Source organism: Hyaena hyaena, unplaced genomic scaffold (genome assembly GCF_003009895.1).
Source record: "Hyaena hyaena isolate Hyena2069 unplaced genomic scaffold, ASM300989v1 scaffold_698, whole genome shotgun sequence".
Lineage (NCBI taxonomy): Eukaryota > Metazoa > Chordata > Mammalia > Carnivora > Hyaenidae > Hyaena > Hyaena hyaena.
In genome coordinates, this window is record NW_024081330.1 from 27,224 (window position 1) to 41,123 (window position 13,900).

At 35.9% G+C, this 13,900-nt stretch overlaps 1 protein-coding gene across 4 annotated transcripts in view; it reads right to left on the minus strand.

Annotated features, from left to right (window-relative positions):
- The window catches only part of CREB1 (cAMP responsive element binding protein 1), a 61,827-nt gene that overhangs the window by 23,838 nt on the left and 24,089 nt on the right, over window positions 1-13,900 (minus strand). For 3 of the 4 annotated variants that reach the window (XR_005525570.1, XM_039217497.1, XM_039217498.1), the window contains exons 4-6: window positions 13,633-13,674; window positions 7,596-7,696; window positions 2,560-2,702 (exon numbers count right to left, since the gene is read on the minus strand). Coding sequence is in view for 3 of the 4 variants with exons in the window: in XM_039217497.1 (XP_039073428.1) it covers window positions 2,560-2,702; window positions 7,596-7,696; window positions 13,633-13,674 (286 nt within the window). In the remaining variant the exon portion in view is untranslated. The remainder of the gene's footprint in view (window positions 1-2,559; window positions 2,703-7,595; window positions 7,697-13,632; window positions 13,675-13,900) is intronic. The other variant, XM_039217499.1, reaches the window with a different exon arrangement.

Below are 13,900 nucleotides of genomic sequence, written 5' to 3' on the forward strand. Positions count from 1 at the left end.
TGATATGGCTTGAACCATGAGATCATGACCTGAGCTGAAGTCAGACACTTATTAACCAACTAAGCCACCCAGGTGCCCCAACAATTCCACTTTTTGGATGCTATCCCACTGAGACCCTACTACACATGTAAGAATGTTCATGTCTCATGGTTTAAAACAGTAGAAATGTCCTAAATGTTTATCAATGTGTGTTGGGGGGGGGGAATGTTTAAATAAAAGTTATATTTATACAATGAAACAGAATACCTGTTGAAGAAATTATATATATATATATATATATACACACACACACACACACACACATATATATATATATTTCTTTATGGTATATAAGTAATGTAGGTCTCACTTGTATAAAAATACTGTACATAACATATTTATGTATAAATAGAATGAAAAAGAATAGAAAGATATATACCAAACTCTTATTACTGGGAAGAGATGAAAAAGATTAAGTTAAGAAACATACAAATGTTGTATATGTTTAAGTAGTCATTATATTGATTCTTTTTTTTTTTTTTTTAAAAACGTTTTATTTATTTCTAGGAGAGAGAGAGAGAGAGAGAGAGACAGCACGAGCAGGGGAGGGTCAGAGAGAGAGGGAGTCACAGACTGAAACAGGCTCCAGGCTCTGAGCTAGCAGTCAGCACAGAGACCGACGTGGGGCTCGAACCCGCGAACCGCAAGATCATGACCTAAGCAAAAGTCGGACGCTTAACCGACTAAGCCACCCAGGAGCCCCCATTATATTGATTCTTAATGACAATCAAGAACATAATGTTAAATCAATTCCATCAAAGAAATATGTGTATATTAAGATAGAATAATGGATAATGTAATAAAATTTTAAAAGTCTCAAAGTATTAACTTTCTAAAGCTAGCAATTTTCAGTTGCTGGAACAGAGTGGGATGCCAAATTAAACATCTACATTTCTAAATTTCACTTCCCTATTTGAGATTCTGTATGTCTTTTCTCTAAAGAACATGCTTCCTAACTCAAGTGAGATTCCCTGCAACAACTAAATCACTGTTACTAACAAGAGTATGCTGTATCCCTCAGGTTTCTGTCGAAATACAGAGAAAAGTAAATGTCATGTAGCAATGTGTTAGAACACACATCTTGAATAATTCAAATTACTTGGTATATGTAAGGTTTTAAAAACCCACATACATGTAGGTAGATGGTACCTGTTTATCTCTGCCAACAAAGAACTCAAGAAGGAAAAAAGATGACTGAACTCCAGTAAGCGTAGTGTGGACCAGAAGCTAAGTCAAAAAAATGCCTTCCTTCTATTCACTTTCAAAAGCTTCAGGAGAGTTAAAAAGTTTGCTACTTAGGAGTCTGCTTTAATACAGTTGGAATGCAACTGTAAACAAAGGTTGAGCTATGCAAAAACTCTTACCTTGGGAGTCAAACTTTTATACACATTCCTGACACAGACCGTCCCTGGGCATTAGGAAATGCAACAAGCCAAGTGTCAATGAGTACATTTAATTTGTAATAAGGAAGAAAGGGAGGGGAAAACTACGTAATGGCAAGTAATGGAATTTTTTTTAAGTTTATTTATTTTGAGAAAGAACATGTGCAGGAGGGGTAGGGAGAGAATCCCAAGCGGGCTCCACACTCCCGATATGGGGCTCAAACTCACAAACTGCGAGATCATGACCTGAGCTGAAATCAAGAGTTGAACACTTAACCGACTGAGCCATCTTGGCGCCCCTAGGAAGTACTGGATTTAATGAACAAATCAACATGAAGAAATCTAAGTGTGAGGCACGTAAGGAGGCAAAAGATATTGGGAAAAGATAGAAAAACACACCATTTACACAAATGCCTCTGATCGAACAAAAGCAGAACTCGAAAAGTACTTTCAAACAGATTTGGGTGAAAGATAAGAAGAGAGACCTAAGTGTCAGATAGAGACATGACAGAAATGGAAACTTTGATAATTGTGCAAAAGAAATCTTTGCTTTCTTTGAGCCAAAAGGCCAAGTGTGCTCCATTTTTGGCAGTCCTTATGTTTACGTTATCATAAATCACCCTATTACCTTTTACATTAAAAAGAATAATGATTGAATGTGTTGGCAGACTATAACCAAGCCTCTTAACCCCATCACGAAACATTAAATATGATTTTAAAATGCTACTTTTAAAACAGAAGATGAATTAATAAAAATAGACCATTTTTATCCTTAAACATAATCAGAGAATGGTTATCTTATCTGAAAAAGTACGTCCTCTGTTCACATCATTTATCACATGAGGACTAAAATCTAGAGTTTCAAGCAGTGGTTCAAAACACTTCCAAAACTCTCCTGGTGTTCTGCACAAAACAAAGGACCACCTAAAGGGCTAAGGTGCTGGAGCAATCCTAACAAAAACTCTGAAGAAAAGAAAATACTTCTGTTCCAGAACTTTGCATAGTAAACAGTAAAGGAAATGAAATTAATGGCACCCAAGACTGAGAGAAGAGTTGGCACTTGCAGCATTCCTTTAAGGAGAATGCAGCCATTAGTTTTTTTGTCTCGCTTTCCAAAGCAGAAATATCTTCTACTCACTGTACTGTCCGCTGCTAGTTTGGTAAATTGGAGTTGGCACCGTTACAGTGGTGATGGCAGGTGCTGAGGTCTCCTCTTCAGACTTCTCTTCTTCAATCCTTGGCACTCCTGGTGCGTCTGAAGACAAGTCATTCAAAATTTTCCTAGGAAAAGAGAGAACTGTATTAACTAAAATATTAATATTTACTGGCTAAATACAAGTAACAGGAAAAGAACACAAGCAGAGAGCTGCAAGTATAGGACAGCAGTTTAAAATATAAGAACAAGAATGAACCATAAACGGATGAGAGATCAATGTGTCAAAATGAAATCCTACAAGGACTAGAAAAAAAGATGAATTTCTCTTTAATTTGAATGTAAAGGGAGCCTATCACTCAAAATCTAGGGTAAGCAGAGATTAATAATACAGAAAAAAAAACCTTTTGCAGGGCAAAGAACATCAGAACCAAAGTCAAAAGATAAAAGATGATCAACAACACTAGAAGAAAATGTTTACATATATTACAGATAAAGAAACATCTTCAATATATAAAGAATTCTTAAAAATTTAGACACGGTGCCTGGGTGGCTCAGTTGGTTGAGCATCTGACTTTGGCTCAGGTCATGTTCTCATGGTTCATGAGTTTGAGCCCCACATCAAGCTCTCTGCTGTCAATGCAGAGCCTGCTTCAGATCCTTTGTTCCCCTCTCTCTCTGCCCCTCCCCACACGCTCCCGCTCTCAAAAATAAACACTAAAATAAATTAAGGCCAAAAAATATCTGACTTTAAATGTCTCGACTCTCAGATTGTTAAAAAGTAAAAAAGCTGTGAGCAAACAGACACTCTGATTGCTGTGAGTATAAAACTGGCGTACAACACTTTTATGGAATGAATTCGATGACACGTAACCAAAACTATGTATACACACCAATCTCACTTCTAGGAATTTATCCTTAAGATACACTTCCTACAGTACAAAAATACATACAAGTAAGGTTATTCACGGTAGCACTGTTTATAACTGCAAAATACTGAAGACAATCTATATGCCAATACATTGGAGAATGGCTGAATAAACTACAGTTCATCCAGGTGAGACAATCTATATGCCAATACATTGGAGAATGGCTGAATAAACTATAGTTCATCCAGGTGAGAAGTATAGCATGTATGTTTTATATAAGAAAGAAAGCGAAATAATATGTTTGTTCTTCTATTTAAGAAAAAACTCAGAAAGGATAAACCAGATAGAGTTTAATGGGTAAGAGAGTAAGAAAATAAAAAAATTGGGAAGGGGCACTTATAAGGGCCTGCATATTTTTGTACAATTATGACTTTTGGAACCATGTTAATGTTTCATATATTAAAAAATAATATCAACAAGGATGGGGTAAAATCATAAAAGGGAATACCAAAAGAAAAAACCAACCCACCCCATATTAACTTTACCATATTTCAAATGAGTAACATAAACAAAGAGGGGGAAAAACCCAACCCAAGTAATTTTTGACATCTTAAATTTCTAACAAACCAGTGTGACCTAACAGCTTCAACAGTCCATCCAACCTCTGCCCCTTTATCTTGTTATTGTCACAGTTACACTTTCATATACCATGTGCTCATTAACAAGTACAGAATTCTGGTTTTATGCATTTGTCTTTCTAATCACAGAGTAATAAGCAAACCATAATAATACTAGCCTTTATATTTACCCATGTATTACCTTTGTTGGAATTGTAGAAAATATTCTATTATCTCCTTCAATATTTCTTTTTGCCCAGTTTCCCCTGGGAATTCTATAAATGCTTCTACTGGAGCACCTCACTCTATTCCCTCATGACTTTTCACCAGTCTTTCCCATTTTCTCCCTATTTCTGGTCTCCATTCTGAGTTATTTTCTCAGTTCCCTTCCAGTCTGCCAATTCTCTCATCTACTTGTGTCTAGTTTATCCCACTTACTGGTTATTGTTTTTTGTTTTTTTTTTAATTCTATTGATTGTATTTCTCATTTCTAATATTTCTTAGTGCTCGCTTCGGCAGCACATACACTAAGATTTCTTACTCATTCTTTTCCACATCTGACTGTTCTCATTTAGTAAACTCCTAGTCTTATCGTAAGGATGATGTTCTCTCCCTTACCTCTTTGCGAACGAGAAGCACAACAATTATAAACAGCTTGCAGACTGACAGCTGGTCACAAGATCACACTCTGGGCATCATTGCTCTAGAACATCGTTTCAAACTGCAGTATTGAAACGAAGCACTTGAAGAGCATGTTAAAACCCAGATTCTTGGGTCCCTACCCCACAGATTCTCAGGTAGGGGCCTGAGAAATCTGCCTTTCTAACTGGATTCCCATTTGTCAATGTGGTCTGTGGGTCACATTTTGAACAGTACTGGTCTTTAGAGCAACATTTTTCAAACTTAGGTCACAACCCATATGTGGGCCATGAAAACAGTTATGTATGTTATAACCAACGTAAAACAAAAAACACCTGAACATCACACATAATACGGGTAAGTACTGCTGTATTATTTGCTTCAGATGCCCATATATGGGTAGGTATATGTGTGTACCTGTATATATATACCTATATGTATATGAATATGGATAATAGTATGTATCCAGAGAGAAAACTATAAAGATATATTTCTTATTGTAGATTGTGGTAAAAAAATAAAAGTTTAAAAGTTACTACTCTAGACCTGCATATAAATCTACTTCTCTTTCGCATGAAACCAGTAACCATTTTTGTCGTCTCCTTCCAGTTTCTAATACTGTTGCTCCAGACCATCTTGGTCATTCTTATATCATGGAGATATAATTCATTTTCTCTTAAAGTAGATTCCAGATGTGGTCTGAGCAGTGGGATTAATTCCTTCTCTTAGTCTAGACATTAGGTTTTTACCAATGTAGGCTTTTTTGGTAACCGTAGATATCTGTTAATGATAATTAAAGAACATAATTACCTTTTTAAAACAAATTCTTTTTTTTTTCCCCCGAGGGAGATAGAGAGAGAGACAGAACACGGTTGAGTGCAAGCGTACACGGTGGGGAGGGGCATAGGAAGAGGGAGAGAGAGAACCCTAAGCAGGGAGGGCTTGATCTCATGACCAAGATAATGACTTGAGCAAAAATCAAGAGTCAGATGCTTAACTGAGCCACCCAGGTGCCCTGAAAACAAATTGTTAATCTAGAATCTTGCACCTGAAGAAATGGTTTTATTTTAAACTTAAGTTCAGAAATTTTGGAATTATCACCAACAACTGACAGTCTGTTTCCCCTGGCTGCTACGATCCTTCAAAGTGATTGTTCTCCCATAACGTCCTGTCAGTTGCAAATGTGATAGGAGTGGCTTCTGTTTTTCAGGTGAACTGCTGGTAAAAATACCAAACCAGGTGAGACCAAATGAGAGCACTTTAAGAATATCCTCTGGGTATTAATTAATCACTACAAAGCTGGGTTGTTCTAAGAAAAATTTATCTTGAATTATCAACTAATCCCCATTTCCCCAATCTTACAAGCACATCATAAGGACTCTGTTAAAGATCTTGTTGTAGTCAAGACATAAAAGCTAGGTTTCAAGAATTTATAGGCTTAAAACAAAATGATACACAATGACTGTAAAGGAAGATACAGTATCTTTCATGAATGTAGTCATTTCTCTGCATATGTGTATCTCAGGCATTTTCTATTTGGTTATGAATTAAGGTGTTACTATTTAAGTGATCTTTGCTAGGATACAATCTACAACAAAAGATTTTCTTTCAACATAAAGCTCTTATTTTATAAGGTCTACAATTAGAATTTACAGAATTTATTTACAACTGTTTGCCTGGAATTTATATACAGAGAAGCCAAGTGGCTTGTCAACACCTGGTTGGATTTGCTTCAGGATCAAATGTGTTAAATACTAACACAGGACATATTTCAAAGTTCAAATCTAAAACTAGTTGTATTTAAGAAAAAAAGAAGTCATGAGCATAAATGCATACAACACATACTTGGTAACATAAAATTTCTTAAGACCTCAAAATCTGTTTATTGGTATTCATTTAGGATCCTTCATTTAACTGAGAAAAAGGCTAGCATAGGAGGCAAGTGGAAAACAATTTTAACCATCCCTTTGAAAAACAGAAATACTTTAGGTTAATAACAAGAAAGAATACTAGAAGTTTGAAATTTATTAAACTCTCAAGTAAGCTTACGAAGATTTATGGAACTGTTCTTCGTAGAGATATTTAGTATGGAAACAGTTTCTACATATGAAAAAATGGTTTGGGTCCATATTGGAGGCAAGGCATGGGGTAGGCAACTTCTACAGCTGAGCACAAAAACTATAGCAAGGTGTCCCTAAAATTAGGGAATATCAGCAAAGCATCACCCTGCAATAAGGATTAAATTAATGAACAGTTATTTACTAAATACCATGGAAGGAGAAATGGTCTGCAAATGTGTTGCTAGGTAGATAAATAGTGTAGTGTCAGAAATGACAAACTAGAAATGCTATAATCCTATCAAATATTCCAAACTTTTTAACAGAAAAGCAGCAGCTGGCACAGTCTACAAAAACAGACACAGAAAAAGAAAAAAAAAATTTTTATCCAGGACTATTCAGAGTAAAAAGTTCTCTTATTCTGTGTGATAAACGTCAACTTGAGAGATGTAACTCAAGATGAAGAGAAGTAATCTATACGGTCCTGAATTGAGCAGCTAACTGGTCTTCTGACATCTCTTCATCTGCAACTATCTAAAGCTTCCTGACATCTTTCCTTCTAAATCTTTTAACTATTAAATTCCATACCTAGGGGCACCTGGGTGGCTCAGTTGGATAAGCATCAAATTTCAGCTCAGGTCATGACCTTGCAGTTTGTGGGTTCAAGCCTCATATCGGGCTCTGTGCTGATAGTTCAGAGCCTGGAGCCTGCTTCGAATTTTGTGTCTGCTCTCTCTCTACCCCTCCCCCCCCCCGCCCCTCTCCTGCTCATACTCTGTCTCTCTCTCTCAAATATAAAAACATCAAAGAAAAATTTTTTAAATAAATAAATTCCATACCTGTAGGAAGGCCTCCTTGAAAGAATTTCTCTTCGTTTTTGGGAATCAGTTACACTATCCACTGACTCCTGTGAATCTTCACTTTCTGCAATAGTTGAAATCTGAAAATAAAGAAGAACTTTATCTTGATAATCAAATTTAGTTCCCATAAAGTGTTTATGAATTTTAAGAAAAAATCAAATATGAAAGGATGTATGTACACTTTACACATGCTTCAGCACAAAAAAATCAATTTTTATGGGAGACAACCACAGCAATGACATTCTTCTCCCCTTTACTTATTCTATAGAAATCAGAGTTAGAGCTATGATTTTTTGGTCAAAACCGAACTTTTGTGATATCCAAATTCAGCTTTATCTCTTTCAGGACTTCATGTAACGAATCTTGAATGCATCTTACTTGAGTGCATTATTATTGTCAGTTGTTTTCTTACAGTTGTTAGAACAAAACTACCAAGTGAAATAAGACTTCTGACATGAAGAAAAGAATAAATGACTAAATATTTGGTCATAAGCCTATTTGGTGACTATACAAGCATCTCATTTACTGTTAAACACGTGACTATATTTACAGCTGTACAAATAAGACTGGCGATCCCCCAGATGTTGTTTCCAACAAGTTAAGTCTACATATAGACTTTCAAAGCCTTTATAAAGCAAAAACTCAAAAAGTTCTATACTCAAGGTATAGAACTGTATTTCTAGAAAAATATTCCTGGACTGAAAAGTACTGAAAATAAGTTGAACAAAGATTTTACGTGGGATGATTAATAATAATAATAATAATAGCAACTAGCATTTATTGAGAACTTACTATGTGCCAGGTACAACGATAAAGCATACGCACGTATTATATCAGTGCTCACTAACACAGTAACATCAGGTACTAGCTAAGTACAATTATTATATCCATGTCATAGATAGAAGAGCTCAAGGGACAAAGAGGTTAAGTAACTCACCCAAGTCACAAAGCTAGGAAGCAGTGGAGCCACTGTCAATAGTTGGCATCTCAGTTTTAGACATCCTTACCAGCATCAAAATCCTGTTGGTTCCAATCCCAAACCAGTTTTGTCAGAAGCAGCAACCCAGGTGTTTTTAGGCCATTTTCAGACTCACTAGTAGGTCACTCACCTAGTAGGTAAGCCTGTCTGTCAAGAGGATACCACCAAGCTTCTCTAGTCTCTAGGCCTTCTGTTCCTTCCTGTACTAGGTGTGCATGATGCTATCAGAGTGAGAATGAGGTTTAATGAAGTCAAAAGAGTCTGTGTGGCTCAGCTCCATGTCAAAATTTAGGGCAATTGCAATAAGAAAAAACATAGTCACAAGAACCTGAGAAATCCCACAGGTTCTCTGTATGTGGCCTGGGCCTATGGGTTTTAGAGAGTGGGGACTCATTTTGACAGGGCACTTTGTAACAGGCACTCACTCTCAAATGAAATTAGCTAAATCTAGAAATTCTTCACAAAATTAATCTACAATAAAATAATGTGCCCCATCCAAACACTTTAAAATGTAAGAACTATACTCTTAAAAGACCTACACATTAACAGGCAATATTTAATAATCCAGAAACGACAGATAAAAAGATGCGTAAGACTGAGTTTAGTCTGAGATGGAGATTCTCTGCAGAGTAATAATGCTACAGTTACTGCCAAAGGAGCACAGAGAACACTCCCACTAATCTGTAGCTGCTGTAACCAGCCTGCTCAGCACAGTCTCTGCACCTTCCCAGATGCACAGCAGATGAGGAGCTATGAAAAGACCTCAGCGGAGCGTTAGGATTTCAAGGAATAACAAGAAGACTGAACTCAAAGTGGACAGTAGTATGACAAGTGTTTACCTTCATTAATACTTCTCAGAACCTCAGTTCCTCTATTCTTTCTGCCTTCTTTTCATGACCCTCATTCCTCACAACCTTCTTTAAAGGACAAATAGTTGACTTAGGCATACTCTTCCAAGTTGAAGGTCATTAAAACAACAGTTTTAAAACATACTATGTAAACTACCCATAGGGAAGTTGTAAAATGAAATAAATTAATGCTTGCTTTTTTTAACGTGGCCTTTGATTCCACCCCCTCCGCACTCCCCGCCAAACTCAGTGGCTCTATTGCTTTCAGCAGGAGAAAAGCTTCCCTTCCTCTGATCTAAAAGATTTTGTCAATTCAGTAAGAAGGTTAGCTTATCACTATGTAGTGATTACAACCATTTTAATATAAAGACAGTTCAAAATTACTCAATAAAAATCACAAGTGCTGACATTTCCTCTTTGGGAATACTATCCAGGGAGAACTTAAGAGCCATGAAGCCAACTCCTATGGACTATCTACCAAAATAAACAAAAACCAAAAAAATCCAAAACACACATTGGATCCACATTTCTGAGACTAATAAAAATCATGTCAAAACTTTTTATAAACTATTAATTATACTTTAATATGTATTTAATACGTTATTTAAATAACCATATGAAAAATTCTATTCCAATTGTAGGTATCACAGATTACTACCACATTCCAGTGACAGAGACTCTTCTTCTAGTCCTTACCTCTTGTCACTTCTCTTAGTAATCCTTTCCTTAGCTCCTTATAAAGGTCTTTAACCTTGGCCACTTAGAAGTGGAGACATTGTCAAAAAGCCGAACCACCATGTGAGATGTAAAGCTTTGGATCTGTATTCCTCAACTTTCTTTTAGTTTATTAAAAACCTGCACCTCCTATTAGTAAGAAGGCAAAATCTTCCTATTTTGAAGTTATCTGAAATTTTAAAATGAACTATACAGTGCCAAAACCAAATTAGATGTTTTTTCAAATGATTATTAAATATTATTAAATGTAATTTAATACACTTCATTAAAAATCATTTAATATTTTAGAACAGTGACTCAAACATCTGATTCTAAGCTTAGGCTTTTTAAAACATGCCATTGCTGAAATAGAGAACTCATGAAAAAGTGCATTTCTGGCTGGGCTTACTAAACACGAAATAGGTTTTCATTTTCATCTACCAATTATACAAACTTTTGATGAGATTTACCTAATATATTTTCATCTCCCTGGCTCTCAGTTATTGCATGCTAATAACAGGTGTTACAATTTTATATTTGTTTTAACAAATAAGTTCAACTACTACTCAAACTCTAGAAAACTCCTGAATACTTTAGAGAATTCTATTCCAGGGTTTAAAAGTATATAGATACGAGTTTTTAGGTGACAAATTTATATTGTTTGCACTTAACAAAAAACTATGAATACGTTTCCAAACTTCTTTCAAAATGGTCTCTCCACAGCACAACTTTCTTTCAAAAATGTTATTGTGTCCCAGGATAATTGAAAGAGAGTTTTTTTTTTCAAAAATATCTGCTAGGTAATATATCCCTTGCAAATCCTTGCTTATCATCACTGAAAAGATCAGAGACTCTGGAACACTTGTCTTGTAAAAATCACAAAAGTAACTCATCCTTACTTTAGACAACTCTTAAGTACTTTGCTGCATGAAAGCCATGAATCCCAGTGTTGCATACAAGGTTTTTATTATTGTTCCCATCATATTATCAAGCACATTTCATCCAACCTCTCTCTTTCTTGCTCTATTCAAGCCACATCTTTTTACTATTCCTTGATATGTAAAACACATTCTTACTTCTAAGCCTTTGGACTTGCTTTTACTATTGGTATGGTTTAGCCTTCTGCACTGGCTTCTGGTTTCCACTCGCTGTGTTCCCTGACCACCCTACATAAAAGAAAACACCCTTCCCTCCACATTCTCTATCCCTTTCCCCTGCTTTAATTATCTTCCCAGGACTTATCCTCACCTGACATATTTTATTTTTTCATTGTCTCTCTTCGCTCAAATGTGATCTTCATGAGAATAGAGAAGTATTATTTGTTCACTGCTGTCTTTCATAGCACCTAGAACAGTGACTGGCACATAGCATGTGATCAATAAAAATTTGTTGAAGGAATGAATTTAATAATTTAAGGTAACAAAATCCATAAATCCTGACACGTTTAAACTGCACTATATTAAAAATGCACTCAAAACTAACAAAGGAAAAGTGAAGATGCCACTTTTAACTTGTATACATTTGTGTAACTCCTATTATTTTGGGGGGATTCTGATATAACCTGTGAGACTTGATATATATAAGGATGAAGTTAGGGGACTCATGTTAAGCCATATATGAAATACGAGTATAGCATAACTTCTAAATATTTTTAGATTAAAAATATAAAAAGATGCTAATATCTTACTCTCACATCAAGAGGAATGTATCTTGTTTATTTTGAAAAGGCTGTTCTACAATACTCCTATTTTCCCATCTAGAAGTTTGAGGGACCATATCTCTTCTTGTTTGAACATCTCTTCTGATGTAAGCTACTTCCTAATTAATAATATACTAATCATTGTTAACCAGCTGAAATGACCATTAAAGTTTAATATATTCGGCATGGTTATTTTCCTTTAAAGAAAAATTAAAAAATTAAAAAACTAAATAAAAACAATTTGTGTCTCTCTATTCACAGAATTCAGGCTTTCAATTACAAGCATAGCTCACCTCAATGGAAAAATGTGCTCTTGAAAAGATGACTAAATGTTTCTATAAAGTTAATAGCCATACAACCCTCAGGTCCAAATTACTACTGTCACAAAGATTAAAATTAAAAATATAATCAATAATTATATCACATATTATGACCAAAAATTACAATCTTAACAAATTTGGTAATTTTGGTGTGTTCTTTATAGAAAAACCGCTTACTATAAGTGAAAAAGGAAAAGTGAGAAATCTATGACTTCTGCCTAGCAGATCAGGTGCTTTCTACTATTGTCGAGAATATATGAGTGGAGAATTAGTAATGGCACAGTAAATAGTAAGGTAGCATTCAATGAAATAAAAACCAAGGCAAAGGATAGGAGACTACTGTTCAGTCAGTGTGATTCCACAGAAATATCAAATACTTCCATCGTCACTGCAATAATACTGTCTCCATCTTGTTAACAAATTCCATTACCAGTATCTTTCATTATGGAAATTCATACACCTTGATTTTTTTAAAGTTTATTTATTTATTTTGGGGGGGGGGGAGAGAAAGCATGTACAAATGGGGGAAGGGGCAGAGAGAGGGAGTGAGAACATCCCAAGCAGGCTCTGCACTGTCGCATGTGCCTGATGCAGGGCTCAACTTTACATACTGTGAGATCATGACCTGAGCCAAAATCAAGAGTTGGACATTTAACTGAGCCACCCAGGCGCCCCTAACTTGATGATTTCACATGACAACATTTTTCCTCCACATAAGTGTCCAAGCAAACCAAAAGCACCAGGACAGAATGAAGTAGAGGTGGGGAACAGTGGCTCAATGACTCAATAGTATAATATGGCTGACTGGATCTAATATGTCCCTAATATGTCTGTTGAGGACATTAATCGAACACTTCCAGAGCAAAGGAGGCACTTCTGCCTCTACAAATATCAATCAGTCTGGCTACCAAACTCAAGGAAAACACAAGAGCTCTCATCCACAGGAAGATAGAAAGGATGGTAAAGAGCAATCAAAGCTATACCATATAATAAATGGCTGTAGAAAAATAGACATTTGTTTAGTCTGGGTATTTTTTTTAAAAAGTAGGAAGGGTGTGGGAGATAAGGGAGAGGGAGTGGTCCAACAGAAAAGGAATTAAATTTGCTTAACTAGTTTCTGAGGATGAAATGGGACCACTAAATACAAGTTTTAGAAAGGTATGTTCTGGTTCACCACAGGAGAATAGTTCAGCAATGACCCCTATTTACAGACTGTTTAGCTCAGAAGACAGAGCTTCCTTTCTCAAAGGTGTTCAAGTTATGCTGGACTACCACTTGGAGGAGAGAAGGATACACTAAGGGCTGGGCAGGTAACAAGTTTGGCCTAGACCTAGATCTCTCAGATCTTTATGCAAACCTTAATTGCATGTTTATAGAAGGACAGAGACATAAAAGAATAATTTCTCACCTTCCTTTCTAAAAATAGTTCTCTCCAAATCTAGGACCTAGGACTCACCTGAGTTCCGGAGAAAAGTCTTTTTAAGTCCTTACAGGAAGACTGTGAAGCAAAAAATATGAAATGGGAGGCTGGGGTTATGGCCTACTTGAATGAACATTCAAGTCTTTTTTTTTTTTTTCTTTCAATAAGCTCACTGCAAAGATGTCTATCGCTCTAGGTTCCAGTTAAGTAGTCACCTGTGGAGCTCTGGGTCCCTTTACTCCCTACAGATTCAATCCAAAGGAACAAGGTCTCCAAAGAATTAAGTAACAGTGTAATCACTGAC